The 27,543-nt window shown below is 36.1% G+C and overlaps 1 protein-coding gene across 1 annotated transcript; it reads right to left on the bottom strand.

The window, feature by feature from the left end:
• Positions 1 to 27,379, bottom strand: LOC135598653 (protein HAPLESS 2-like). Its single transcript, XM_065092787.1, has 18 exons — positions 27,084 to 27,379; positions 26,854 to 26,997; positions 23,964 to 24,052; positions 22,831 to 22,870; positions 21,105 to 21,162; positions 20,965 to 21,025; positions 18,093 to 18,171; positions 15,006 to 15,140; positions 12,003 to 12,197; positions 10,847 to 10,927; positions 10,641 to 10,741; positions 6,777 to 6,894; positions 6,502 to 6,534; positions 5,601 to 5,694; positions 5,381 to 5,469; positions 2,590 to 2,708; positions 709 to 809; positions 1 to 626 (listed from the first exon to the last, which is right to left on the bottom strand). Exons 1-18 carry the CDS (start codon positions 27,285 to 27,287, stop codon positions 94 to 96), a joined length of 2,274 nt encoding a protein of 757 aa, XP_064948859.1. The 5' UTR covers positions 27,288 to 27,379; the 3' UTR covers positions 1 to 93.
• Between the last annotated feature and the right edge of the window lie 164 nt (positions 27,380 to 27,543).

Below are 27,543 nucleotides of genomic sequence, written 5' to 3'. Positions count from 1 at the left end.
CGTATTCATGGCTTAGACATTTTGATTTCAATAGCTTCTTCACCAAAAGAAAGGAGTTGGCATTGTGAATACCTAATACAAGAAAGAAACCGGTTACATATAGTTCCAAAGATCCTTATCGTGCTTCGCATGCGAGTTTGCTCCATGCAGCTGACGATAGACATGTTTGTGCCTCGAATCTTTCTCATCACTGCATCTGGTTATCTTGCGCTTCATATCTCCCATCTCCGTGGATATCGGCCGGTTTTTGTTGGACTTGTGGGTTTGAGCAAGGTAACTTTCGCTATGTTTGTGCTTGTGCCTCACTTTATGAAGATGGGGATGAGTGTCATGTTTAAGGAGAGAGCGATCATTTTCTGCCAAGCCAAGATGGATATGTTTGTGGGGTACACGATGACTGTGACTGCTTTTTGGCTTCTTTCCATCATGTGAAGGAATTGGCTTGTGCTTGTGGTGCACATCCCGGCCATTTTCTTTCTGATGTCTAAGGCCAGGCTTCTTAACGTTTTTTGCATGCTTTGAATTGATTCTATTCCTTTTCTTTGTGCCTTTAAGTCGATCATCCCACCAATCATAGATTGGATCAAAAAATCCTTTTTGATGAAGTAGCCAGAGGAGCACAGTACCTGCAACTCTAAGATATGTTAATTTCGAAACATGCTCAGAATTGTGTTTAGAAACTGACCAGTCATTACAAAGGAAACGTACCTGTCGGGAGAGATGCAAGCAGTAGTCCAAACATCACTATCCAACTCACACAGACATATTGTACGTGGCAACTGAAATCGAAGAAACTTTGACATTTACTTCTGCGCCAAATGAAAGATTTTGAAGTCATAATTGGCACTATTAGGATAAGATACAGAGAAGCATGCTACTAATCATGTACTACCAACGAAATTATCTGGCTTCATTCATTAATCTGCAAGAGATTATAAATTTGTCATACACAAAGATGTTAACTGATATTGCTTGCTTTTATATGCCTGCAATAGGAAAATGACTGACCTTGATTGACATCATTTTTATGGTTGCACTCGTGTTTAACAAGTAGATAAATGCAGACATGTGATGATTATGGACAAACTTATTTCTATACTGTACCGTGCAGTAGATGAATCACAGCTTGTATGTGCCTCTAGATGAAGTAAATAAGCACTTTCTGATGATAGGATAAGAGGATATCAGGGATAAACAGATACTACACTACAACTACTGTGCTTTGAGGTATGCTACAAAAGACTCATCAAAGGTAAAAGACATGATAAAGCATGACATAAACATAAAAGACATGATACCTTCTTACAAAAGATATAGACACAAGTGATTTATCAAAGGTAAAAGGAAAAAAACAAAGATTCCCGAGGCTTTGATAAAGCATAATTATCTATGCTTTTACAAATAAAATTTGGTGGGCAGCCTGAGTAATTCAATTATTCACCTCTTGTGGTCTAGCAGGCGTCTACTATGTTCAATGAAAATTATCACAGGTGAACCATTTTTTATCATAGTGACTGAGAACCATTTGCAGTCATTTTCTCAGCCTGTGCCACCAACAATGTCTAACTAGCAAGAGATTTCTTTGCTGTGAAACATGAAGATATAAGATCATATGTTTGCTCCATCAGCACCATTTTACCTAATTAATTACCCAAGATCTCCTGCTACAGCAAATTCAATGCAAAATCCTTGATTCTACCAACTTATCAAAGTCAACGCACCTACTTTACCCACCCTCGCTTCTGCTCCTTTGATACCCTTTCTTCTATGACTATTGTTTCCATGACAAGTAATTAGTAGACACGGTCAACTAGTTGGCCCCAACCAATTTCTTATTGCTTTTCTGCCTATTACATCATTTTCTTACCTCAAGCTGCTGCCAACTCATCAAAATCACAATACCTATTTTTTGTCTAATAATATCAAGGGTAAAAATATGACAAGTTCAAAGAGGTCCTATAAGCACCAAAGTTTTAGAGGGCAAAGGAAAGATTAGCATGAATAAGTTGGAATGGTGGGATCTGGATTTATAAGAATAGATGAGTCTTTTTTTTTTTTTGCGAAGGGTAGACAATGAAGACAGGATTTGATACCAAGGGCTTGCTATTACAGGCATTTACTAGCTAAGCTAGCTGACAACTTACTTAGCTAACTAGATAAAACTTATTGGCTCTTAAGCATAGATGGGTCGCCATAAGCAACAAAAACTAGAGTTACACAGTATGAAGTGCGAACAAGGGGAAGGAGCCCTTTCTAATGTCAAGGTGGCAAGTATGAGATTTTACCAAGGTCACATCTAGGGTGCTGAGTTCTTAGCCATAATGAGTTCATGATTTCCTTGTGCACATAATAAAAGATGATTCTCTAATACTAACCTAGCGTATTTACCAATTAAGACTGAACTTTGAACAAGGCACAATATCTTGCATGTGTTGCTGCAAACACTGATTGTCTCATCAACTATATGGAGTAAAACCAAATATTGGAAGTAATGCAGTATATGATTCATATATTATGCTTAAGATGGGTCTTTAATTACGGACTAAAGCGACTGTGATTCTAAAATAATTTGATTGGACAGTTACACACCTACATGTTCTCCCAGTAAAAAAGTCGACCAAACCACTCCACATCATACTCCAGGCCCCTTTAATAGCTTCAAAGAAACTATTTATCTCATTCATTTTCAATTCATCAGCAGGAACTATCTGCAACATTCTTAACAAATGAACTGAAAGAAGGTTGTTGAATAATGAAGATTTGGTATATGATAAAGATAAATAAAATAACATGCTATCAGCAAAAAATATGATAAACATCTTCAGAGAAATTAAAATTAGCTGGATAGATATGCTACCATCACCGATAGAAGACTGAGGCAACCAGGATAAAAATTTTAGGCTATAGATCCAGTTTGGAATACAATATTTGTAAATAAAATATGTTCTTCTACTACAATCAAGATCTAGATAGAACATTCATATTCGAAATCACTTGAGTAGTTACCAACAAATACAAGAAAAAATAAATCATGTTGAACCGTACTGAAACTAGAAGGTGCTGCCATATTTGATATCAAGAAGTCACTAACAAATAAAAACACTAAATCACATACCAAAAGTTGCTCAAAAATCACATTCAAAAACTAACTCTACAGTTTACATCATATTCTATACAAAAGTAAATACTTTTAGGTGGTATTTAGTAAATAATGTACAGTTTATATCATGTTTTAGCCATCATATTCTATAAAAAAGTAACCAACGTTCTGTTTCCAATCACCTTCTCAATTTAATTTTGACTTATTAGTATATATCACAGTACCTGCCACGTTGGTACCAAACTAACATGCATCATGGAGCATGCCAGCAGCTTTTTCAGCACAAATTTTGGTTAAGCACTAGTATCAGAACACAGAATAACACAGTACATTACGCGGTAAGTACCAAGTATGCAACTAACCAGACAAACAGCAATATGGTGTGTCATATATGAACTTTCTATACAAATTCACTTTATTTAAGATACCATCAAGGCCAATAAAGCATGTAGGAAGATCGTCTTGTTAAATAATTGACTAATAGTTAGTTCCTATGTAATATATAGTCAACACAAAATTGTTACCTTCTTAAAGTAATTGGATTAATTTAGCACAACTACAAAAGAGATACGAGGAATCATGTTAAATAGATTATACAAACAAATTTGAAGTTTCATATTGTTTGATGGCTAAAACGGATTTGAAACTGGATGTTCCTATCTCGAAGATGACAATTTTTAAATCCTTATCACATTCATGTGAGAAAGAATTGAGGTATAGATTCTGGCATTGGCGTGAAAGAAATATATTGAATGCAAAATAGAATCAGATCAAACTAATTATAGCATCCAAAAAATGCTGTCAATTGCACATTGCAAATCGGAAAGTGAAAGAAGAGAGATGAAGTACGAGATAAGGGGAAAGGAAAAGAGCGTGGGGTAGATATCTGAAAATTCAACATAAGACAGGTATTGAAAAGGTTGGATGTCTCCAAGCAGACATCACAGTGATTGTGCATTATTATGCACAGTCAAGTGGTCAGTACTTCATTATAATATAAGTAACAAAGTTATTGACTACCTATGATATATATGAACAAGAGTGTAATGGTGGCCTAGCACAACCTACCATGACAATAAGGCAGCATAGCACTGAAGCAGGCATAATCTGTCACAGTCCATACCTTTTTCCAGCTTAGAACTTAAAAAAATAACAAAAAGGATGACACTTTTTGTAGTTTTCTGCAACATATATTACTCATTAATGAATCTCATCAAAGGATAGGTCAAATAACAGTAGGATATGCCAATTCATAAGCTCTTAGGATAAGCTGTCTTTTTTTCTTTCAACAAGTGTTTTTTTTATTGAAAACTTCTTTTCCCTTTTCCTTTTTCCTAAAATTTTTTTTTCCAAAGGCACGGCAGTCTTATTTATAATTAGTTGGCCAGCACTGTGATTGAGCCAAGATCTGAATCCTTGGTATTATAGATTTGTAGTTTATGAGATATGAGGTGTAATTTCCCAAATTACTTTGATTTGCTCTATAATAGATTTGTTTAAGGATGTTCAGAGTGGATGATGCTCTTGCACGTACAGTTAATCGACTCTAATAGTACAACATGATTGAAACTTTTGTTTAGCTTCCAAGTGCACAAAGAATTGGTGAAACTGAACTGCTATCCTCTCTTTATGGTGATAGATATTGGGCTTCCTGGCTATCTCAAACCAATCAGACATATTCAAGTCCTAGTTAACTATTTTGGTCCCAAAATTTTTCAGTTGAATTTTCCTGATAAACATGGGTAGGTTTCATTATGCTACAAGTCTAATAAACAGGTTATGGATGCATTCTCTAGGGATATCCTATTTATATATGAAGCTAAGATACCTACGATTTTGTTTCTTTCCAAGGTCTTACATGCAAGCAAATTGAACTTCTCAAGTTCAATAACTTAAACGAACAACACAAACATATGCATGTGATAAATGCAATACTTCTTAAAGAAACATAATTGATGTATGCCATTAATAACTGTGATCAACATTCCTTCGGATTATATGTTTCTGGGAGAAAATAATATGATATTTTGTGGTCATCAAATCAGCCTCCTAAAATCTATTTTCATCTGTCTAAAGATCATAATTTCACACTAAGATTTTAAAATCTAATTACACATATAATTAGCTTATTTTTCCAAAAGAAAAAAATAAATCTCATGACACAAGTAGAGACTGATGATCCACAAAACCAACTTCACAGCTGATTATCAGAAACTCAAAAATCGATATCTTCAGTGATAAATATGTCAAAAAAAAATCAACTTCAATGACTAAGAAGACCTGTGATCCATTTTCGAGAACAGTAGCTGTGGTAGTAAACTGGCATTCTGCTTGATCAAGTACACTAAAATCAGAACCCTTAAGTATAGCTGCACATGAGAAGAAATTTTCTTTAAAAAATACTAAAAATAATGATAAAAGAAAAAAAACAGTTTAAAGACAATAAATGAAACAAATGTAAAAATGTTGGTCCCTTACAAATGGGACACTTACAACACACCTGCACATTGATATCTTGCAGCTTGATCTGTGGTTGGATATACGTAAAATGATCGAGTAACCTCTTCATCTGGTTTCATTATAAAAAATTGTTCCTGCATTCATTGGACAGATCAATATCCAAACCATTTGGAAAAGATAAATATTTAAACGATAAAGAGAAAACAATTTAAAAGGAAGATAAAATGTCAGATAAGAGGAAAGGAAGAAGACAATTAGAAAAAGACAAAAGAAAAATAATTTAACACTTGTATAGACATGTTCAAAGTAGACAAATAAATGACCATGTTGAAAGAGGCAGTTTAAAATAGAATTAGTGGTGTGAATAAAAAGAAATTTGGCTACTCTTAATTTATATAGAAGTCAGTAGTGGAAAGAAAATACACATAACCAACCCCAAATAGATTGAACATTATGGCTCGTTGATATAGTTAGGCAATAGTGAAAAACTAGCTAACGAGAACTATAGGTAGGAAAAAAAGAAATATTGAAAGATTGTCTTTCTGACTCCAAATCTGATCACTCAGGTTGCAACGAAGCAACTCCAATATGGCATTCATGCTCTATAAACAGAAAAAGCTTGCAAAGAATCAATCCTTTTTGAAGAATATAGTAGGTTAGAATGATTAAAAATTTTAACTCACATGCAAATTTATCTAACATAAAAAGTAAATGAAAGATTCTCTAAATTTTTCAAAAGATACGATATCATACAGTTCAAATTTCAGTTTGATAACATATGTATTTTCCAAAGTATTTGGTGTTTTACATAAGTCTAATGCAAAGCTTTTCACTTCTTTAGGAAAGATGTTTTAAAGTTTTTTTAGCAACAAATATGCAAGAGTAGCACAAGTATGACAATGTAATTTGTAAACATGAAGGAATGAGCAAAATAAACTTACCGCCATGTGACTTACACCACTTAGACAGTGAAACTGCAAGATAATAAATAGTCAAAATTTAGAAGTAGAGGTCAAACTTAAAGTAATCCTATAGGCACTCTTTTAATTGTCCTCAACACATTCAAATTTATGGAATTTCAAAGTCAAATTTATTTATTATACAATAAATCAGAAGTCTCTAGGGTCAAATTACTCTAAGAGAGATTTTTTTTCTTAAGAAATAAGTATTGTTATCTAGCAATCAATGCCAAGGGGTTGAGACTCAACAAACATACTGTTAAACTATAAGATGCTTCTAGTTCACCAATGTTCTTAGTTGTTATTGTCGCTGTGCCAAATTGTGATAGGGCTTCAAAAGTGGGGATTTTTATGCTTAAAATCTTTCCAGGGCTCCTGAAAGAAAACAATAATGCTATTAATTATAAATGATGTACTTTTTTCAAAACCATACACCAAACATAGAAATTTGACATGAAGTAGTGTAACTACTCTAGATATGGACAAAGACAAATAACATAATCAACAAAATTAGGATTACTAAATCCTAATTATATTAAAGGAATTACATAACCCATAATGCTAGTTAATATGTTTACAGTCTCAAGGCAAGCAAATGTATCACTAAAAATATTAGTGATAAGTAATTTATGCCAAATGCTAAAACTTTATTCTCTGTAGAATACATGCATTAGAACTTAGAAGTAACAAAATGTTGAGAGCTTGCCCCATCAAAGAAAACATGCATGAAATTGTTGGCAACTACTCAAGATTTCTTCACAATTTTCTTCATCATGCTATATCAATATGATGAACTTAAACTACTTCTACATGATATATCCATACAAAAACAAGGTTGAGTCCCCAAAACAAACCCATCCTTTCATATAACATGTTGCTAGCTGAACTTTATATAGCACATATAAAGTGTTCAACAGGATCTATAACCACACCATTATTGCAGAGAACAAAAATCTTTTGGTCAACCAATAGTAGTATTTTTCAGCTTCTACTAGACTCATGGATACAGCCAAGTAACTCTGTTGTAACAGTGCTTGACAACTTTAAGTTAACTTGTTTCTGTTCATAGGACATTAACTGTTGAACATCTTAGCAGTGTCAAACCTACTATACATGATAAGAACAAAACACAGGTCATAGGAGAAAACATATAACAGAAACATTTATAGGTTAATTATTTAATTATACCAGTGTCTATATGTTATCTCAGGTTTTAGAGTTCCAATTATCGGTACATTAAGTGCTAAGAATGACTTGATATATGCATAAGATGGCTCAGTGCACAAGGCTAACCCAATAGAGGTCCATGTAGGGTGCAACGATGCCATTTTTCATAACTCAGAAGACAACTAAATACTATACACAATTTTTTATTGTATTATCTGCATGCTACCATGATACAAATAAAGTAAAAGTTAGCATGATACAGTAAAGTTGTAAACATATATATATATATATATATATATATATATATATATATATATATATATATATATATATATATATATATATATATATATATATATATATATATATATATATATATATATATATATATATATATATATATATATATATATATATAAAACTAAAAATAAACTATGTTTTGATTGTGCACTTTGGAGGTCACAAACTATCACATCCTTAAGAATATGGATGATCATTCTATATATGAGAATATAATATACTGTTATTGCTTAAGTTCTTGAAAATTTTAGATTGCTATGCCTTTAAAAGCAGAAGGTACTAGCTTTGGTATCTGTGGATATGACAAATATAAGGCCACTGAGATGATTAGACAACACGGCCTGACCAAGCTGGATTTTGGACTTATGTATGCCCTCGGAATCCATGAACATGCCAATTTGGTCCAAAACACCAAGGATCTTACAACAGGAACTTCCATCTACTTCCCAATCTCTGGAGGATCTAAATTGCCCTTTGCCAAACATGTAGGAGCATTCTAGGTTCCAAGAACCATCTATTTAGATTTTGCTCATATATGCCAGTATGGACCAGCATTTACTAGTCTGACGGCTGCCTAATATGCGGACCAAGAACATTCACCCAATTCAATTAGGTACCAGGCATACCACCTGGTAAACTTGTTTCAGGTAGTCAGCCTGGTAACTAGCTGATAAATACCAGGTGATAGGCTGACCCAACTTGTCCTACTCTTCATATATCTCAAGAGACCCCTTTCTTATCCTCGAGCAGCCTTGTTTTCTCTCTTGATTTTTTTCTATGGTTCTCCTTCATATAACTCCCATTCTGCTTAGAATTTCTAAAGTATCTGGAGCTTACTCTCCTACTGCTGTGTGAATTTCTTGAGAACCAACTTGGTATTTCTCCCATATCAAATAAATCAATTAGTTTCTATGTTTAACAATGAGTTTTGGATTAAATAAAGACAATTTTTAGTTTCAAAGCTTCAATTTTGTTCAATTAAGCTTCAACATCACATGTACTACACATTGATCTACTTCAATGCAAGCTAGATCAGCTACAATTCGGCCCAGATTCATGAGGATCTAGCATAATTCCATGCTCAGCCTCAACACAAGGTATGGGGTTTATCGATAATGCAATGATCCATCAGAAGACCAATATCAATCAATTAGTCCTTGCCAGAAACCACTAAGGTCATAACTCCTTACGTGGCTTGGAATCAACAATTACGTCCATTTGGAAGTACTATGCCCAAAAAATTTCATAGGTTGTTCTATATATTAGTAACCTTACAGAACATCAATTGCCTACAAGCTGCATCCTTTTTCTCCACTAAATTGTTAAAGTGCTTAAACAAAAATACATCTCTAACCTACTCTCGACTTATATAATGCAAGGTGAGATCAAGGAGCAAGACAACTTAATTACAAGCTATTCATCAACTGTGATGAGCTTTTCATTGCTGTTTGCTGAATCATTTTGAAGGAGAGAACAGATTAACCTCAACCAAGTTAGTAATGCTAAAGAGTACAAAAAGCTATTCTTCTTTTAGCTTGATATTAGGTGTTCGCTTCAATCTATGATGACAAGTTCCATTACTTATTTGATCTGTAGCTTCCAGGATCCACACCATTCTCCACTTTCCTAGTGATCCCACTTCATATTGGCCTTCTCAATGAAATTAGAAATTTAGAAGGGTAAACTTTTGTTCCTTTTTACTCGAGAAGAATTTTCATTTTCATTTACTACTTAATTCTATTTTGATCCTTTGAGTAAAAGGGTAATATCTTCCATGTACATATGAAACAAGGTACAATAAACATTTTTATATCATAAAGTAATTAGCTCGATACATACATTTTTTGACATTTCTTCCATGCACTTCATTTTTTCCAGTGCTAGAAACATGCAGGGATATATCCTTATATCATAATATCTTCCATGCACTCAATAGAAACATGTAGGGATGTATCCTTAAAACTGTAATCTAATAAATTTAGTAATACATCTATATGAAACAAGGTGCAATAAACATTTTTATATCATAAAGTATTTAGCTGGATGGATACAGAGTTTTGACATCTAGTTCTCCTTATGCACCATATAGTCCTAAGGTCATCATGTCCTTTTTCTATCTTTCAGTGTTCTGACCATCTCTTCTTTGTCTTTTATCTTCTTCACCTGGAGGGTAGACCAGAACACAAAGCTGTTTCCAAAACGGGGTGTGGGAACAGGAGTGTCCATGAGCATTTCCCTCCTAAAAACCTAATTTGGACCAACATATCTCTCATACAAAGACTGACTGATAAGGTTATTTCTAGACTTGAAGTCCTGAGCCACAAGTGATTTATCAATAATTACCATCAATTGGAACCATCTGATTCACAACATGCAAATTTTACCAGCTCATTGTCAGCTTCTAGCTTTCTCAACCCAACGCATGAATGTTTCTACTATGATGAGTATTTTAATAAATCAAAAGTCATACACAGCATAACTCTATTGAATCATTAATTACAAAGAATGATTGATTTAAATTGTTCTATATCATGTAATGGCATCAGAGACCATAAGCATCATTAAGTAGAATAAAATTATGCATGCAGTTTTTACAGATATTTATAGTTCAAGAACACACTGAACAAATAAGAGCATCAATAGCCAGCAGGTACCTTTGATAAACATATTCGATATCATCAGCACTCAGTTCTATCAATAAATTAGTGTTGAGAACCTCAGTTATGCCAACTGAGAATGTATGTGTCCCAGCATTCTGCACGAAGTAGATTATAGAATGTCAAGAGAATAGTAAGTGATTAGTTAGGAAAAGAATAGTATCTAAAAAAAAGTACAAATCAACTAGAAAAATAATCATAACTGGATGTTGATTTATCCTTTCAAACCTCCGTTCAACCATATACTGAGGTGGTTGGTTTCTTCCTATCCTGTTTTGGTCCGCCTGTTATAATAAGATAACCTTTAATCTTAAGTTTCATGAATCCAGATATAAACATTATCCATCAGATCAATGCAAGATAATAACAGTATCCATATCGCTTGGCATGGTTAAGTCCGTAATAGATAAAGATGAAGAGTTTATATGCAAAGTAAGTGCAATTATCTGAAAGGATTTTGACACCAAAATCATGCAGGAGAATATAGCTAAAATAATTGAACATTGTCATTGCTCTCGAGCTTACTATGAAGCATTTCTAGACCCACAAATACTCATCACATAGTTGGAAGCTTGCTTAGATGGTTCAATAAGGTGGAATAATGGTTGAACTAAAGCTCCAAATACCAATTAATGTTACTGACTAGAACTAGATAGGATTAAAAGACGGTTGAGCATGTGTTGCATGCATTGGCTACAGTCATTTGAATATGGTGGCCATTTGGTGTTTGTCGGATGGTTCAAAAAACAAAGAAAGGTGGTAGAATTTAAGAGGAAAATTGTATTGTAAACCAGGAAACCAATAGTGACAAAAAGAGATGATAAAAGGCTGAAAAGGCGGCAGGATCTCAGCATGGTTTGACAGGCACTCAATGCTCTAAAGCAAGAAGTAAAAGCTGTTGTTATTGCCTTATTGGTAGTTAGGACTATCAGTTTCCTGGTTGAGATGCTATAAAGCAAGAACAAAAAGCTTTGTGATGCAATATGCAGATGACAGGATAGCGGAAACTTAAGGTCTGTTGATTACATACGAGAAAGATTGGGCTAAAGATTGGACAGGTAGAAATAGCCAATTAGCATGGAGAAAAAAGAAAAAAAGAAAAAAACAGTAATGAGAGAAGAAAAGGAAGGAAAGAACGAGAAAGAGAGGATTTTCCCACTGTGACATCCAAATGTGGGAAATAACTTGAATGACTACCACAAAAGGATGCCCAAAAGATATAGTTCTTTAACAATAAACTAAACATATACTTAAAGCATCATGAGCAAGTAATTATCCCAATTTCTAGAAATTAGTGACCAAGCGTTGTATTCAACATCACTTACTTCCCAAAAATGCATATAATTCAACATCACTTACTTCCCAAAAATGCCACAGTTGATTATGCAAGCAACTCCAATATGGGGAAGAGCAAAAGGTAGGCTGGTTCCTGTAAGCTTCATAACTAACACCAATTTTATTGCATTCCAGGCCATCTAATGAGAACCTCACTCTCTCCAACAGCATCCACCTTGAGAAGTTCTGTCCAAGATTTTCTGGTTGACCAGGAGGACCCTAGCAATATGAGACAACTTATAGCAAGCAAATAAGGTAAACATTCCAGAATAAGATATCAAAGTATAATGTCAGTTACAGATACATATTATTTTAATTGTGATGGTAAAGAAACAATTTCCATGATCATTTATATTATCATAGTTTACAACAATTTAAATATAACTGTGATAATCAGAAACAATTTCCAGACTCATTTCTATTATGATAATATACAACAATTTAGAATAAGTATCGTCATCCAAGTTGGACAAGTAAAAGCTCTGGAACTTAGATGTAAAGCATATTTGAAGAGCACAGAAGAGCTTTAGGTTAGTAATCCCTGGCATGCCTACTAAATCCTGTTTCCATACTTCTTGCCATATAGTTTCACATTGATTAACTAATGCACTCTTCATTTGTCTGAGCTCTCATAGATATATGCATGATATCACAAATCTCCTTCCACAAACTGTATCTATGCCAGCTGGCAAAAATATAACCCCATAAAATGAATTCACCCAATGATGACAAAGTCCACCAAAGCTACAAAGATACCCCACTCACTTCATAGGTGCCTCCTCTTTCCTTGCATTGCATCTTTGGAACCCTAAGTCTAACCAAGAAAAAAGTCGGGATCAGTTTGAGCCACTACAGGTGGAGGTTGATTCATTGGAGTCATTTAATTGGACCAGTTAATTTATGAATTGGTCCCATAATAATATTTAAACAAAGATGGGTACCAGTGATTTAAAAAGCGCTAGGCGCCAAAAGGCGCCAAGGTCCAAAAACGCCCGAGGCGCTAGGCGCTCGCCCGAGCGAAGCGAGGTGCTAAAATATAAAAATATAAAATATAATTAATAAATATAATTATTTAAAATTTTAAATAAAAATATAAAAATATATAATATAATTAATAAATATAATCACATTAACAGTATAAACCTGCTGACGGAGAAACGAGGAAGCAGTGACGAGTGGTGGCGGCAGCAGCGGCGAGCGGCGGCAGTAGCGGCGGCAGCAACGACGGCGAGCGGCGGCAGCAGCAGCAGCAAGCGGCGGCAACGACAGCAGCAGCAGCAGCGGCGAGCGGCGGCAGCGGCAGCGGGAAAGGGAAAGGGAGAGGAAGGCGCGAGCAGCGGGAGGCCTCGAGAGAGGCGCGAGCAGCGGGAAGGCTCGCAGGAGGGCTCGCAGGAGGCGAGAGGGCTCGCGGGAGGCGCGAGCAGCGGGAGGGCTCGCGGGAGGCGTGAGCAGCGGGAGGGCTCGAGGGAGGCGCGAGCAGCGGGAAGGCTCGCGGGAGGGCTCGCAGGAGACGCGAGCAGCAAGAGGGCTCGCGGGAGGCGCGAGCAGCGGGAGGGCTCACAGGAGGCACGAGCAGCGAGAGGGCTCGCAGGAGGCGCGAGCAGCGGGAAGGCTCGCGGGAGGCGCGAGCAGCGACAGCGGCAGCGAGCGACGAGATCGCGATCGGGATCGAGAGCGGCAGCGGCAGCAGGTTAGTGTTGGGTTAGGGTTGGGGTTATATCGGTTTAGTTGGTTCGATTGAACCAACTAACAACCAAACCAGCCTTGGTTTACCCAAGCGCTCGCCCGAAGCGCCCAGCGCTTGGGCTCGGGCGAGCGCCCAGGCGGCGCCTGTTTGAAGCGCGCCGCCTGGGACATTAGCGAGGCGCTCGGGCCTCGCCTCGCCTCGCCTCGCCCGAGCGCCTAGGCGAGCGCCCGAGCGCCTTTTGCAATCACTGATGGGTACAACATCTCCTCAACCCAGTCTAGTTATAAACGGATATCAATCAAGTAGTTTGCTTCAAGGTTCATAATTTCGTACCGTACCGGCATATGGTACGATATGAGCATACCGCTTGGTATGCTATGGCATACATATATATATATATAATAATAATAATAATAATAATAATAATAATAAAGTTTAAAAAAAAGGGTGACATCATCGAGGCGACGACGCCTCGTTTCTTCTCCCCATGAAGCCTCGGCGGCTTCTTCTCCCAGCACGGATGAGGAGAAGTAGCCGACGACGCCGAGGCCTCATCGCCTCAGACAAGGAGGAGGCGACATCTCATCTGTGACGTCTGGCAAGGGAGGGCGACAACCGATCAGGATCGTCGATGGAGAGCGACGTCGGATCTCCAGGTTCTCCCTTTTCTTCTCCCTCTTCTTCCTTCTCCCTCAGCTAATACCGCCCAGTAGCGAGCGACAATGGTCGAAATCGACTGTTACCGACCGATTTCGGGCGGTAACAGGGTGGAAACAATCCCAATCGATGGTACCGTCCGGTAGCGGGCGATCCACATACCGATCTGCTGGTGGACCGGTACGTACCACCCGGTACGGGCGGTATCATTCAAAATTAAAATCCTTGGTTTGCTTGCTACACATCAGTACTTCTTTCCTTAAACAGAATATTTCAAGAGATTAAACAATAGTAAATTGCATGAACTTCTTATCTAGTATGGTTTGCCACTCCACATTCTGATCATATGTAGTAAGCATACCACGGGGACAGCAAGGGTTTTTGTGATACCATGTTTACTTCAAAGTGCAATGGCACATATTATTCCCTCTCATCTATTATTGAACTAAATATTCAACCCACATGAATTGGCACAATTTAAAATGATGATGATGAGAATGGAGGCATAAACTGGTGAATAAAGAAGTCAAGTCAGATGGAATAAGAAAAAGGATGAGAAAGATTCAAGTGCAAACAGGTGCTTAAGTAAAAATTGTAGTCACTTCTTTTCTCCGAAACTAAACCTGATGTACAAGATATCAATAACCATACAGTGAACATAATTCATGACATATATCACATACCGATCTTGGTATCACAAGATAAAAGTCCTCAAAAGATGGGAGACTTGTATATCCAACAAAATCACCAATTAGATTTACTCTCAAAAACTTGTCATTAGATAGTACAGTTCTATTTTCAGGACCAACAATCACTTCCTGCAAAAACACCAATATACAATTTAACCTCAACTTGTAGCTAATACTACACTTAATTCCTTAAAGCAGTAAAGATTACACATGTTTATTCAGAACTCAACACTATAGCATTAAATCAGACAATTCCATATGGACCATGCACATGTATAAACCATTCACCCCATCAAATTTTGACAATCATAAGAAGAATGCATAAGATAGAGAGTCAATTTTCCAAGACAACTTAAAGTATTAAAATTTTCCAAGACAACTAAAAATATTATGAAATCCTATTTTGAAGTAATTAAAAATGAGAAAAATCATCAAATTCCCTATTGTTGATAATTCTGTATTAAAACTTTTAGACTATAAATTTAATAAAAAGTTAAAAACAATCAGCTTTATGTGATATCAATTTTGAGAGGGAGGAAAATTAATATATCTTATCCAACCAGACATGCAGGATAACTTTGACGGCTCATAAAAATATCATTTGTTTTTGGATTGACAAGTCATTTTGTGTTCCACATATGTGCTAATTAATGGTGTAAGCAAAGTGTTAGAGATGAAAAATATGGTCATCCCATACAAGCATTGATGTTTGAGATCAGGAAAATGGTCTCCTAGTACATATAATTTTTTTTCAGCACACTTGAGGAAATTAGTGTTTCCTAGATGGGTCTGTACCCTTCAAAGATCACAAAGCCAATCGGCACATGCCAACACAAATGGAAACAAGTCCTGTCAAAAGGGTATTAACATATGCCATGTCAACCCATGCTGGTGCTACCAACCAAGGAATGCTGTTTCAGACCTGTATCGGTGACGTAGTCTAACCAGTATGTACCAGTCGATATCTATAGCTATATAGCTAAGCCAATGCTTGGTCTGTTGCCTGGTACTTGAGCGTAGCTAGCAACTAGCACATCACCGAGTCAATGCATTCAGAAATGTATTGACACAACCTAATGCCCCCAAATAGCAATGCTTAATTCATTTATTAATTCAAGCAATGGAATCCAGAAATATTTCAGGGAACATGTTAGATTCATTGTTCTATTTTAAGCAAAGATAAGTGATACCTATTGGTTAATTTCATTGCTAATGAATTAAAAATCAGTAAACAAGAGCCAGCTTTAAAGATCATGTAAGAATGTGTCTAACAAGTTTCCCATAACCATAAAATTCACCAAGGACCAGATTTCATTATTTTTCCTATTAGTAATGCATGAAATTACTAGTCATATATAAGATCTTTATGTTGTATGTTATTTGCTCAGATATTGTTTTGATTATTTATGGTTAACTCTAAACTTGAGATACACAAACATTAAAAAGTAAGGTTTTTAGCCTAAGTAGGTCTAAGATAAATCATGAAATACAGTTTAAGCATGCCAAGAGAACCAACGGCATAGTTGAATGGATGAACACGAATAGGTATATTTCATCTATTATTCAACAAGGTGAGATTGATAAAGATATTTGTTCACATAATACAAGCAGGGTAATTAAAGTTAAAATCACATTGAGAGTTCCATATAATTGGCATTTGCCTCTTAGGTCAAAAGAAAATTTTACAAGACATTGTAAAGTTAGCGATACAATACAGATCAAAATACTGGACAATTAAGAAATAACATGTATAAAAAGTTCAATAATAAAGATGAGAATGTTGAGTATGTGTGGAGTTTCTAGAAACAATTAAATGAGAAATGTTTTCATTTGTGAACAATTAAGTGCAAGGAGAACTAAGAAATCTTTATTGAAAACAAGAAAAGAGATTCAATTTCTCTTAACTTAACAAAGGATAGTATACTACCTTAAAACGAAATCAACACTGGGAAAAGTCCATGTAGGCAACCTCAAAAAGTCACCTTTTTTATAAATGTGGTTGATTGTTTCAAATGGGTGACCACACTTAACTAAGACATCCTAAATTAACTTTAAGAACAACCCACGTAAAAAAAAAGCTGCTCTCTTTGGCAAAATTTATTTCCCAATCACAAAAAAACAATAGCAACACCCCTCACACCCCTTGGACTTATTTCCATTGTTCCAATATACATTAATTTGTTACCTGAAAATGTTCATGTTTGCATTGTTTGATTGCAAACATGTGCATTGGTAATGGTTTAATAATGACCTGCACAAAGCTCATAGACTAGACTAATGATATTTCTAAGATTTAACAAACACATCTGCAAATTATTATTTGCCTCTCATTGAGATATTTCAACACCTCTTACTAGTTCAAACATTACAACTCTTCCAATAAATAAATTTAAATTCACAAACTGTTCAAAACATATTTAAGAACAACATTCAATTCGGGTCAGTTATTAGGGAATAATAAAATATGCCGTACTAATCACTACCTAAAATTTTTTGCTTGGACAAACTATTAAGATTGCTAAGAACTATTTATGATAAACTAGCAGGGTTTGCGAAATTGGGTCAAGCCCCAGCACACAGAAATCTTTGCATTACCCAAATAAAGATTACACCTGATCAGATTTATTAAACAGCCAAAATTATCAGGTCTAGGAGTTGCAGTCCTTCGCATAACATTTAATAGCCAAATTATGCTATATAATATCCAATTTTCAGTCCATAATGCTAAAATTCTGAATAATGCCTTTAAGTTTCACTTTTCAATGTATCAGTCTTATTTACAATCTCCTCAAGGAATGGTTCTTCATTTAGCACTTATTGATGAAATTTTCATATGTTATGTTTTAATAACTTTAATCTCGATGACAATTGTAGAACTAAATATGATCATATTTGTTGAAAAGTACAAAAATTACCAACAGATATTTCAGTGAACAATAACACCTAACAGCATCATATTGAATTACATGCACAGAAATGTAAAAGAGCACCAAAGAATGAAATACAACTGTGTAAGGAATGTGCCAAAATAATGTAAGCCTTAATCACCAAACCAGTAGAAGGTGCTCCTGAGGAACCCACCGAAAGTGAAGAACCTTTCTTAACTTCAATAAGAATACTAAAGCCGAGCGATCTCTTCCCAATGCCAAAAATATGAAACCTTGCAGGTAAATTGTTTTACTTGGAGTTAGACATTGAACATTGCAAAATGGGGTAAATCAAAACCTCAATGATAGGTTATCCATTTATAAGTCGACCTTCAAGTTTCCTATTTTATGTCAAATGAATCATAAGCAGTATGTATGAAGCAATTGTCCTGACTCCTGATAATTTGTTTATTTGACAGCTAGGTCTGTGGTGTTATATCTTTCACCAAAGCCATGGAAACTTGGTATTATACATCACTAGGACAAGATTTTTTTTCTTTTTACCACTACGACAAGTTATTACAGTACTTTCAGGTGAATCCATGACAGTTCTAATATTTTTCCTTTTAAAACTAGAAGTTACAATAGTACTTTAAAGCAGGGTTTTTAAAACCGAACTGTACCACCCGATAACAATGCTCCAACACAAAAACTTGCTTCCTTTTCTTTGCCCTTTTCATAGAAAGAGAGAGGGAGAGAGAGAGGAGAACATGCAACAAATTGAGCTCGATATGGAGAAGGAAGAGTCAAGAATGGAGAGGCTTCCGGAGCTCTGCATTGCTTACGCCATTTCCCTTACATCGCCCCGGGAGGCGTGCCACGTATCCACCGTCTCGACCACCTTCCATGCCATCGCGACCTCTGGGACCGCTTCCTACCTGCTGCTTGAAGAAGCCCTTGTGGAAGAAGAAGATGCCTCCCTCCGACCTCAACTCCTCCGCTTCTGGTCCCGTCGCACCCCTGTCGTAGCAACACCGTCGGATGATGGAACTCGACCCGACACCGCCTTTGTAAATCACCCTGTTTCGATGTCTGAGGATGGCTGTTTGTCATCGCTCATACAATGGTATATTGTTCAGTATGGGTCGTACATATTGATCTGATAGAGGATCGATATATAGACCATCCTGTACTAGGCGGTATATACTAAAAGGTTTTGTATTACCTGATATGAGTTTATATTGCTTGGTAATAGCCGGATTTCAACTATTATCAACAAACGACTCAAGTTTGACCCTTTCCAATAGTCGATCCTTTTCACTCTCTTAGACTCTTATACTCTTTCAATCTCTTTCTCACTCCTTTCTCTCACTCACATTTACACTCTCCTAAAACTTCACAAAGATACAGTTTGTGGATTGGATCAAATTTGGGAGGCTAATTAAGGAGGATTAACACTTAAGTTAGAGGAAGAACTCTCCAATCAAAAGTATATAAATAGCATCTCAATCGCACTCAGCGACTCACTCGATCCAAAGATATGGCAGCGACATAGACAATGATGCCTCAACCAACAATAGCAACGATGTCGAGGACTCGATAGTCTCATATGCAAATTTGAGAGTGGTGCATAGACCGAGGAGCAGTATTTTACATATGCCACTGAAGATTCAGATCATAGACCTCAACATGATAGTTGGTCATTCTTCTACGAACAGTAGTACGACGATCGATCTTATGATATGAGGCAGCAGATCAGTGGTAGAAGTAAAATTTTCGATATTCTCTATGCTCCGCACTAATATATGCCACAATCATACTTGCCTCAAGAACCACCTCGGACATGTGTGATTCACAACGATCAAACTATGACCATCACTATATTGATGCACCAATGGCATATGGTGCTTCAATATATGTCGTGGAATCAATTTTAAGATTGGGTTTGACAAATATATTAAATTGATACAGATATATAGGATCGAGAATCTCAATCCATCGCCCATGGAGTCCTGTCATTTTTCTTTTGGTAGAATCATGCAAGGTATGCAATTTCGTACCGTACCGGAGTTTCGACGTTCGCTCGGTACGGTATGAAATTGCATACCGAGCGGTATACCGTTCGGTATACTGCTCGGTATATATATATATATATATATATATTATAAAAGGCGACGTCGCATCGCCTCAACGACGTCGCCCTTTCCTTCTCCCACGCAGGGCGACGTCGTCAAGGTGACACGATGTCGCCTCGTTTATTTTTATATGTATATATCCGTACGGTACCGTGTACCGAGCGGTACGCGAGGGCGTACCGAGCGATACACCTAATTTAGGTGTAAAACCCTCCGAAAATACCTAAAATAAAAAAAAAGGTTAGGATAGGGTTTTTAAGTTAGAAATAAATATAGTAATAGCATAAGTTTAGCAAAATCAATGTAAATTAGGTAAGAATAGTATCACATATCTTTTTCTTTTGAAGAATATCTTGTGCAAGGTTCGTATTTCAGTCCATTATGGATTGTCCTTATGTAAACATACCTGCTGATTATAAAGTTCTTCATCTTAATCTTCCCAAATTAGTCTCGATTCAATTTACAAATCGTTGTTTTGTAGAGTTTAGGAGAGCACAAATATGAGAAAAAAAAAGTTTGAGATAATTTAAGAGAGTATGAGAATGTAATGGAGTGAAATAGGGGAGAAGAAGGGTTTAAATACTATGAGAAAGGGCTTTAACAGTCAATTTGACTGTTGGAGCACTGTATCACTGTTACCGAGCGGTTTTAAATATTTCTTCCTTTTACTGTAGCAATGTAGCACTATAGCACGTTCCGTCTGGTATTGGGCGGTCCGCGTACCGGTATGCCATCGGACCGATACGTACCGCTCGTATCGGGCGGTACTATTCGAAATTGCATACCTTGGTATGTACCATACTGTCGGTCGGTTCAAACTTCAAGCTAGTAAGGCGAACCTTGCTTTAAAGTTAATCTATGATAATTTTAATATCCAAAACATGCTAGATATAATCTAAAGATATTAAGGGTGTATCAAGGTCTTAAAAAAAAAAGCTACAGTAGGCATACCAATCACCTAGGAACCGGAGACAGTGAGCAGTATTGGCCTTCCCTTTCATCAACTTATCAACTGTTCAAATATGTCAAAGCATTGTCAATAGCAACCAACATAAACTAAATGGAGAAGTGCCACACATTAAAATACTTACAGAAGTTCCCACAAGAGGATGGAACACGATGTTGCGGTCCACATGGACAACAAATTGGCTATCACAAAAGAGAACAAATTCATAAAACATAGTTCTTTGCACTATTGTATTAATCAATATGATAGATAGAAATTAGGCACAAATTGTGTGTAAACTTCAAGGGAAATGATTATATTCTTATAATCTACAAGATCCCTTGAAATGAACAAGAATCTATCGGGGCAACATATAGATTGAATTCCATATGTAAATTTAAAAATCCAGACAAAACATGAGGCACATGTCACTATGCATAGATGAACATGGCAAACAATGATGGTGGCTAATTCAAATTATGAACTAGTTCAAACTTCAATCACAGGGGAAGAAAATTCAAAAGCAAGAAAGACAATTTCCTAATGAAGATGAAATCAGTCATGTAGGACCTTAGAAGATCATGATCATAAATGTATTATATAAGAAAAGCGTTAAGCACTTGACCACTGTAGCAAAAGCTTTCTTACTTTAGGACATCTTTAAATGACTTGGCAACCAAGATGTCTAAATGACTTGATAGTATACCTTCAAGCAGTTGCATCTCTTTGGCAACAGAATATCCACTTATTAATTTGCATTCCTAGCACAAGTGCCCCTAAACCTCGAAGAGGTGGACGTATTACAAAAAAGGATTACAAGTTACCATATATTAAGAAATAAGGATTATAAGCTACCACAGGGCCTTCAATGCCTGTATATCACATGCCAAAGCAAAATAGTTACTCTCAATGGTACCACATTATTTCTTACTCACAGCGACAAGGATAGAATCGCTATCAACTAAGAGAACATCTTATGTTGCTTCTGTTGCATATCACAACAATTATTAGACGTGTTATGTCTTCACAATCTAACCCAAAGACTTACAAGCCAAAAACAGACAATATACTAAAGTTGGCATCTACCACATAGCTCAAAATACTTGAGTACAAGTTACTAATAGACCCATCTAGTGTTAAGACAACATCATCTCCCAGTCACTGTGGAATGGCTTATCACAAGCTCCCACACTACTAGGCCTGATGCCTTTGTCATGGCATAGTTCATAGTGCATCAATGCATCTTATCATTCAAGACTTCAAAATCTTGATGCAGCTATGGCAACTCCACATTATGGCATACCCATTGCACTAACAATGGATAGCCATTTCCTTCAAGATTAATCAATCCACATATTCATAACCTAGGTACATTTTGGTACCACATCTACTATGACTCGACCAAATAGCTAATTGCCCAAACTACTAGTAAACAATTAATTAGTCATAAATCCAAATATAAAACCATATTTTCTCTCAATGTGATGGGGTTATCACAACGTAGGTGTATCAGGTGCTCATGACAATCAAAACAAAACCATCTCTCGATGTGGGATTTCACATATATTGATTGTAATGAAAATCCAGTCTATATTAAAACCACCATTATGTGAACACACTATCCATCAACTTTTGAAGCAATTAATTAAACAATCAATGGTTCATTTCATCTGTTAATATAAAGTTGTTTGAAAATGCTGCTACGAAAGTGGCCCATTTCTTTTGTTCATTGCCTACCTAATAGATGAATGATTTCCTTTGTTAGTTTATCTATCTAATGGGCAATGTCAATTTTCTATGATTAAGCTTGCACTAAAGTGAAATAATATTTTATCAACAAATAGTTAAGAGATGAGAGAATGATGCCTGACCTGAGTATGCTCGATAATATGACCATTTTGATCCCGCAACCTAGCAAATATAGTAAATATAATAATTACCAATCTATAGTACCCAAAAGAAAAAAGAATACCAATTGAGGTAACTTACTAAATATCCTAAGTTCAGAGAGTTGTTAGTAGCAAGGAGTAAGAATCATTAGGGATCTGCAAAATGATACTGTGCTGGCTGTCAAAGAAAGAGCAGCCTAGTGCAGGAGGTTCTTACCAACGTTGAAGGAGATCAATACATGCAGACTTACCATTCTTGCAAGCAGAGAGGCAGTTACAGTGACTCAAAGACTAGTCATCCAATGCACAAATGATAAACTTACAATGGTGCTAAAATTACACTCAAAATAAGTTCCATACTCAGAATAAGTCAATTGTTATGCTATACTGGTTCTCATTTTACTTATTTTTGTGTTTTAGTTCAACAAAAAGTTGTATACCATTGGAATTTGTTAAAAAACATTATTGTTCATGGGTATTATTCATCCTGCAGCACTGTGCTATGTTACAAATAAAATATAGGACAACTTAAAATTTTAACTTAATTAGAGCCAAACTTGCACAAAAAAAAGGAAATTTAGATTTGAAGTTAATAGAGTGTGAGTCCATGCGGAGGCTGCATAGATCTTGTGCAACAAAGTCACATGGCCATATCCACATAAGCAATCACATGAAACAAACTATGGGACAATGTAAACTGCAATTTCAAAGGAGTTGGTTTTTAGGCATGTTCAACAAACCTAAATATGGCACCAATCTTATACAGTTGGCACTACTGCACTAGTTCATAACTGATAATAAAATTTTGTTTAAACACCAAGCACAGCTGTAATTATCCCATATTGATGGCAAAAGCTTATATCATAATAACAACAAATACAGATTTAAAAAAACTATATCATAAAAGCAAAAAATCATGAAGCAATTTTTTTTCCAATGTGATAAAGACAATATCCAACCAAAAAGGATGAACAAAATTAATGTGATAAAATATTAGATTATTGGTCTTGCTCAATTAGTGCATAAAATATTTCAAAAAAGATAAAAATAATTATGCACCTACATGATCAACAAGGCATACAGTATACCATTAAATAAAGAATTTGACTGCTCACCTTTCACAAAATTTAACGACTTTTGCACTAGCATCTGGTTTGCATTTACGTGTTTTGACATAGAATTCTTCTGGTTTATAAGGAACATCCTAGAAGAGGGAAAAAAAAAACAGCCCTCAGGTTTACATGGAAGCCAGTTGAATTTTATCAACTTTAGCATGATATCCCACGTTAGAATCATTTGCAATAACTTGACTTTAGAGTAAACATTTCAATCTACTAGTATGTATCCAAGAACACTCCTATTGCAATATAAATTTTTGGCTGAGAATGACAAAATTAGAATCTGTAGTCAATATGAATTTTTGGCTGAGAATGACAAAATTTCAATCTGTAGTATGTATACAAGAACACTCACCAGATATCATAACATCATTCTCTGGAACATTTTAGGTCCAATGTTCACATGGTGCATTGCGCAGAAAGGGCCTACCATAAATTAAGAGAAAATAGATGGGATCTAATCCTCTTGTTCTTGCATGTACTTGAATTATACGACATCAGACCTCTCCCAACTTGGTTATTATCATATAAGTTCCAGAAAATTTGAATCCACAGGAAGCTCCAAAATTGGTTATTATAATTTTATTTTTATCTTTCATATTTGGATTAGATATGAACCAAAATAAATAAAAAATTTGATATCAAGGGCGAGGTTTGTTGCAGGGGAAGCAAATTAATGCAGCCATTTAATTAGAGTTCTTAAATGAAGTCGAGACAAAACAGTGTCACTGTCTAAAATATCTGGCAATAAGACTGGTATGGACTGCCGAAAACCCTCAATTTTTTAGCAAGGGTAAATCTATGTCATGGATCACTCTGTTCCCACGTGTCCAGAAAAACCCTAGACCAATCTTTTTTTTCTTTTAGAGGACAAATATTTTCATGCCTGAGGCTTCTTTTTTGTGAATGCATCACGCTACCAAAACCTGCATCTTCTTCCTAGTTTTGGAAGTAGAAGACAATAACAGCCCCTACGATGCTAGCAATAACACAAAAGAGGCATCCATATGCTGGCTAATTGTTGCTAGGAGATTGGAAAAAAAGGTAGAACAAGAGGAGGAGAAGAAGAGCAGGGGATTTTTTCCTCCATTATTCAATGAATTCTGAATGGAACATTCTACATAGAAATATAGGTCGATGATGGGAACATAGTGTCCTAACCAGCATTTGATATTATCGATCTAAACTCCTTATGATTTAAATAGAAAAGCATCATCTAATTAGGCCCTCGGATGTGTAGACGAAAGATCATATAGAATAGTTCTAGAAATCATGTATTCAAACAGTGGTCCTTTACTTTGGGGGATACTAGGTGGTACAAATCAGTAGACCTCCCTGTATATTGATACCATACTGGTTTGGTAGATTATAGAAACAGGTATTCATTCAGTCGTGATTTAATCCTTGCTAAAAATATCAGTTTTTGTGGAGAAAACAGGCATCATGAACTTGACTAACAATACCTGATTTTCAGGGCCATTTAGCTTAGTTATCTGTAGTATTCTTTTACCACAATCTCTTCTCTCATTTCTCCATCTCTCAATTATCTTTTCTCTTGCTTCATGATCATTGTAATAGCATTCCTTCTGGCATGTACAAGCAGAAAGCAAGGAAAATTGTTCAGTATTATTTTCTTTATTTTTCCTCCTTATTGTTATCCTTCATGAAGGCAACAATTTCAAATAATATTTTATGTTCACATAAGAAACATGTTTGTTCTTCTAAAAGCTGCAATCCCATGTCACCCATCATGTAGACTCTGTCAGTTAGTTACAGAACCATGTCCATGCGTTTAAACAACAAATTATAAATGAATAGCACAACTAAGTAGAAATATATCAAAACAAGTAACAAATTAGTGTATCAATCAAATTAAAGATTTAAGCTACACAACAAAAAGGAAATATATCAAAACATGTAACAAATCAACGTAGCAATCAAGGTAAAGATTCGAATTACTTCAAAAATAAAGGGTGCAGCTGCTCACATTAGACAAATCCTAAGTCATAATTCCTGAAAGCTCCTCTAATATCAATATGGAAAAGAAAAAGCTTGGTCTTAGAGAACACTAGGTTAACATGGAATCCACAATGAGAATAAAATTTTACTAATAAATCATAATACATGCAAATTCAGATCTGTGGTTTTCAGTTGTTTAGAGCCAGCGAGAGAAATCCTAAACCAATTATAATACTTAAAGAACAAGTCTCAGCATATACTAATTATTGCACGTATGACACTTAGGTCAACTACAAACTTACTAAAAACCTTTCCCAAACTGAATCAATTCCATGACTGACCCAAAATCAGAACCATAAGCCAAATTCCTAATTTCAATACAATACCAATTGATATCGATCAAGCTTTTCATTTGTAACCTATCTACCTACCAACAACTTGTAAATTCATTTTGAAGATCTAAAGAAGATACCAAAAGAGTTTGCTATACAACTAACACTTGTAGGATGTATGTTTCAACATTTTGATATTCGACTACAGTCAATGTTCCAATTTGATGTATCTTAATTTAATTCAAAATAAAACGAAATAAAAAACAATGTTTTCATGGATTGAATGGGTTTTGTTAAATTAAAAATGCACCGAGTAAAGTATATTGCCATCATTCTAAACTTAGTCAATTTTAAGTCAATCAAATGGATGAGCATATCCAATTTTTCTAAGCATTAGGAACTTGTTATCCATAGTCATGCCCATTGGCTATCCAAGAGAAAAGATAAGCTGTAGAATAGATTTGTTAGAACAGGCAACTGATGCAAACCAAGTAAAAAGCATAGGCTCCACCAAGAACCTTACATCATAAGTAGAGAAATAAAGTCCGTAACGCTACTGAATATCCACAGTAAGTGACAGCGTCTACAGTCCATACCCTGATGTATATTAATTCATAAACTGCATATGCAGCCGACTTCTTGATCGTGATAATCGGTGGCGACCTAATGGTCTGCATGTGTTGTGTGTCATTCTCCTCCACCTCCACCAATTCTGCAACGATTGAAGCCTCCCCTCCGCTCTGGAATACGCAAGACAACCCAAATCACACTTTGCACACAGTTTAACTGAACTTAACGGGCGCGAAAAATGGAAAGGGGCGTTTACGGATCCGCTGGGGACGGCCATATTGAGGACGATCTTCTTCTCGCAGTCGACACTATCGGAGCCGGACGCCTTGATGCACCTCTCGAGCTTGGATTTAGAAAGGATCTCCACGGCCACAGTAGCAAGAGGAAGTGGCGCGAGGACGGCGAGGCAGAGGCGGAAGAGCAGAGGAATCGCCGGGGACCATCGTCGCTGCCGCTTCATCAATCGGGAGAGAGAGAGAGAGAGAGAGAGAGAGAGAGGATTCGTCGTGGGTAACAACCGCCTGCCCGCGCCCCTTCCCGGTTTAAAAAGCGGGACGGAGAGTGGGCCCGACATCATTGCACTCACTGTGGCGCCTCTTCTCCAACTTGCTTAATTACCATCCTCATCACCGGTTATAACGCAAATAGGCCATCAAGTTAAGCAAACATGATGACTTTTAAATGCCGACCATCCGATCGACACGTTTACCAATCTG

This window comes from Musa acuminata, chromosome BXJ2-1 (genome assembly GCF_036884655.1).
Source record: "Musa acuminata AAA Group cultivar baxijiao chromosome BXJ2-1, Cavendish_Baxijiao_AAA, whole genome shotgun sequence".
Classification (NCBI taxonomy): Eukaryota; Viridiplantae; Streptophyta; class Magnoliopsida; order Zingiberales; family Musaceae; genus Musa; species Musa acuminata.
This window is presented reverse-complemented; position numbering and strand designations above follow the sequence as displayed.

Excerpts from the sequence above, each read along its gene's own strand:
- LOC135598653 (XM_065092787.1), bottom strand. The coding sequence starts at position 27,287 with ATGAAGCGGCAGCGACGATGGTCCCCGGCGATTCCTCTGCTCTTCCGC. Across the intron at positions 18,172-20,964 it reads CTCCGGTTCCTAGGTGATTG|GTTTCATATTTTTGGCATTG; the intron begins GTATGCCTACTG and ends TTTACCTGCAAG. Across the intron at positions 810-2,589 it reads TTTACTGGGAGAACATGTAG|AAGTAAATGTCAAAGTTTCT; the intron begins GTGTGTAACTGT and ends CATTTGGCGCAG.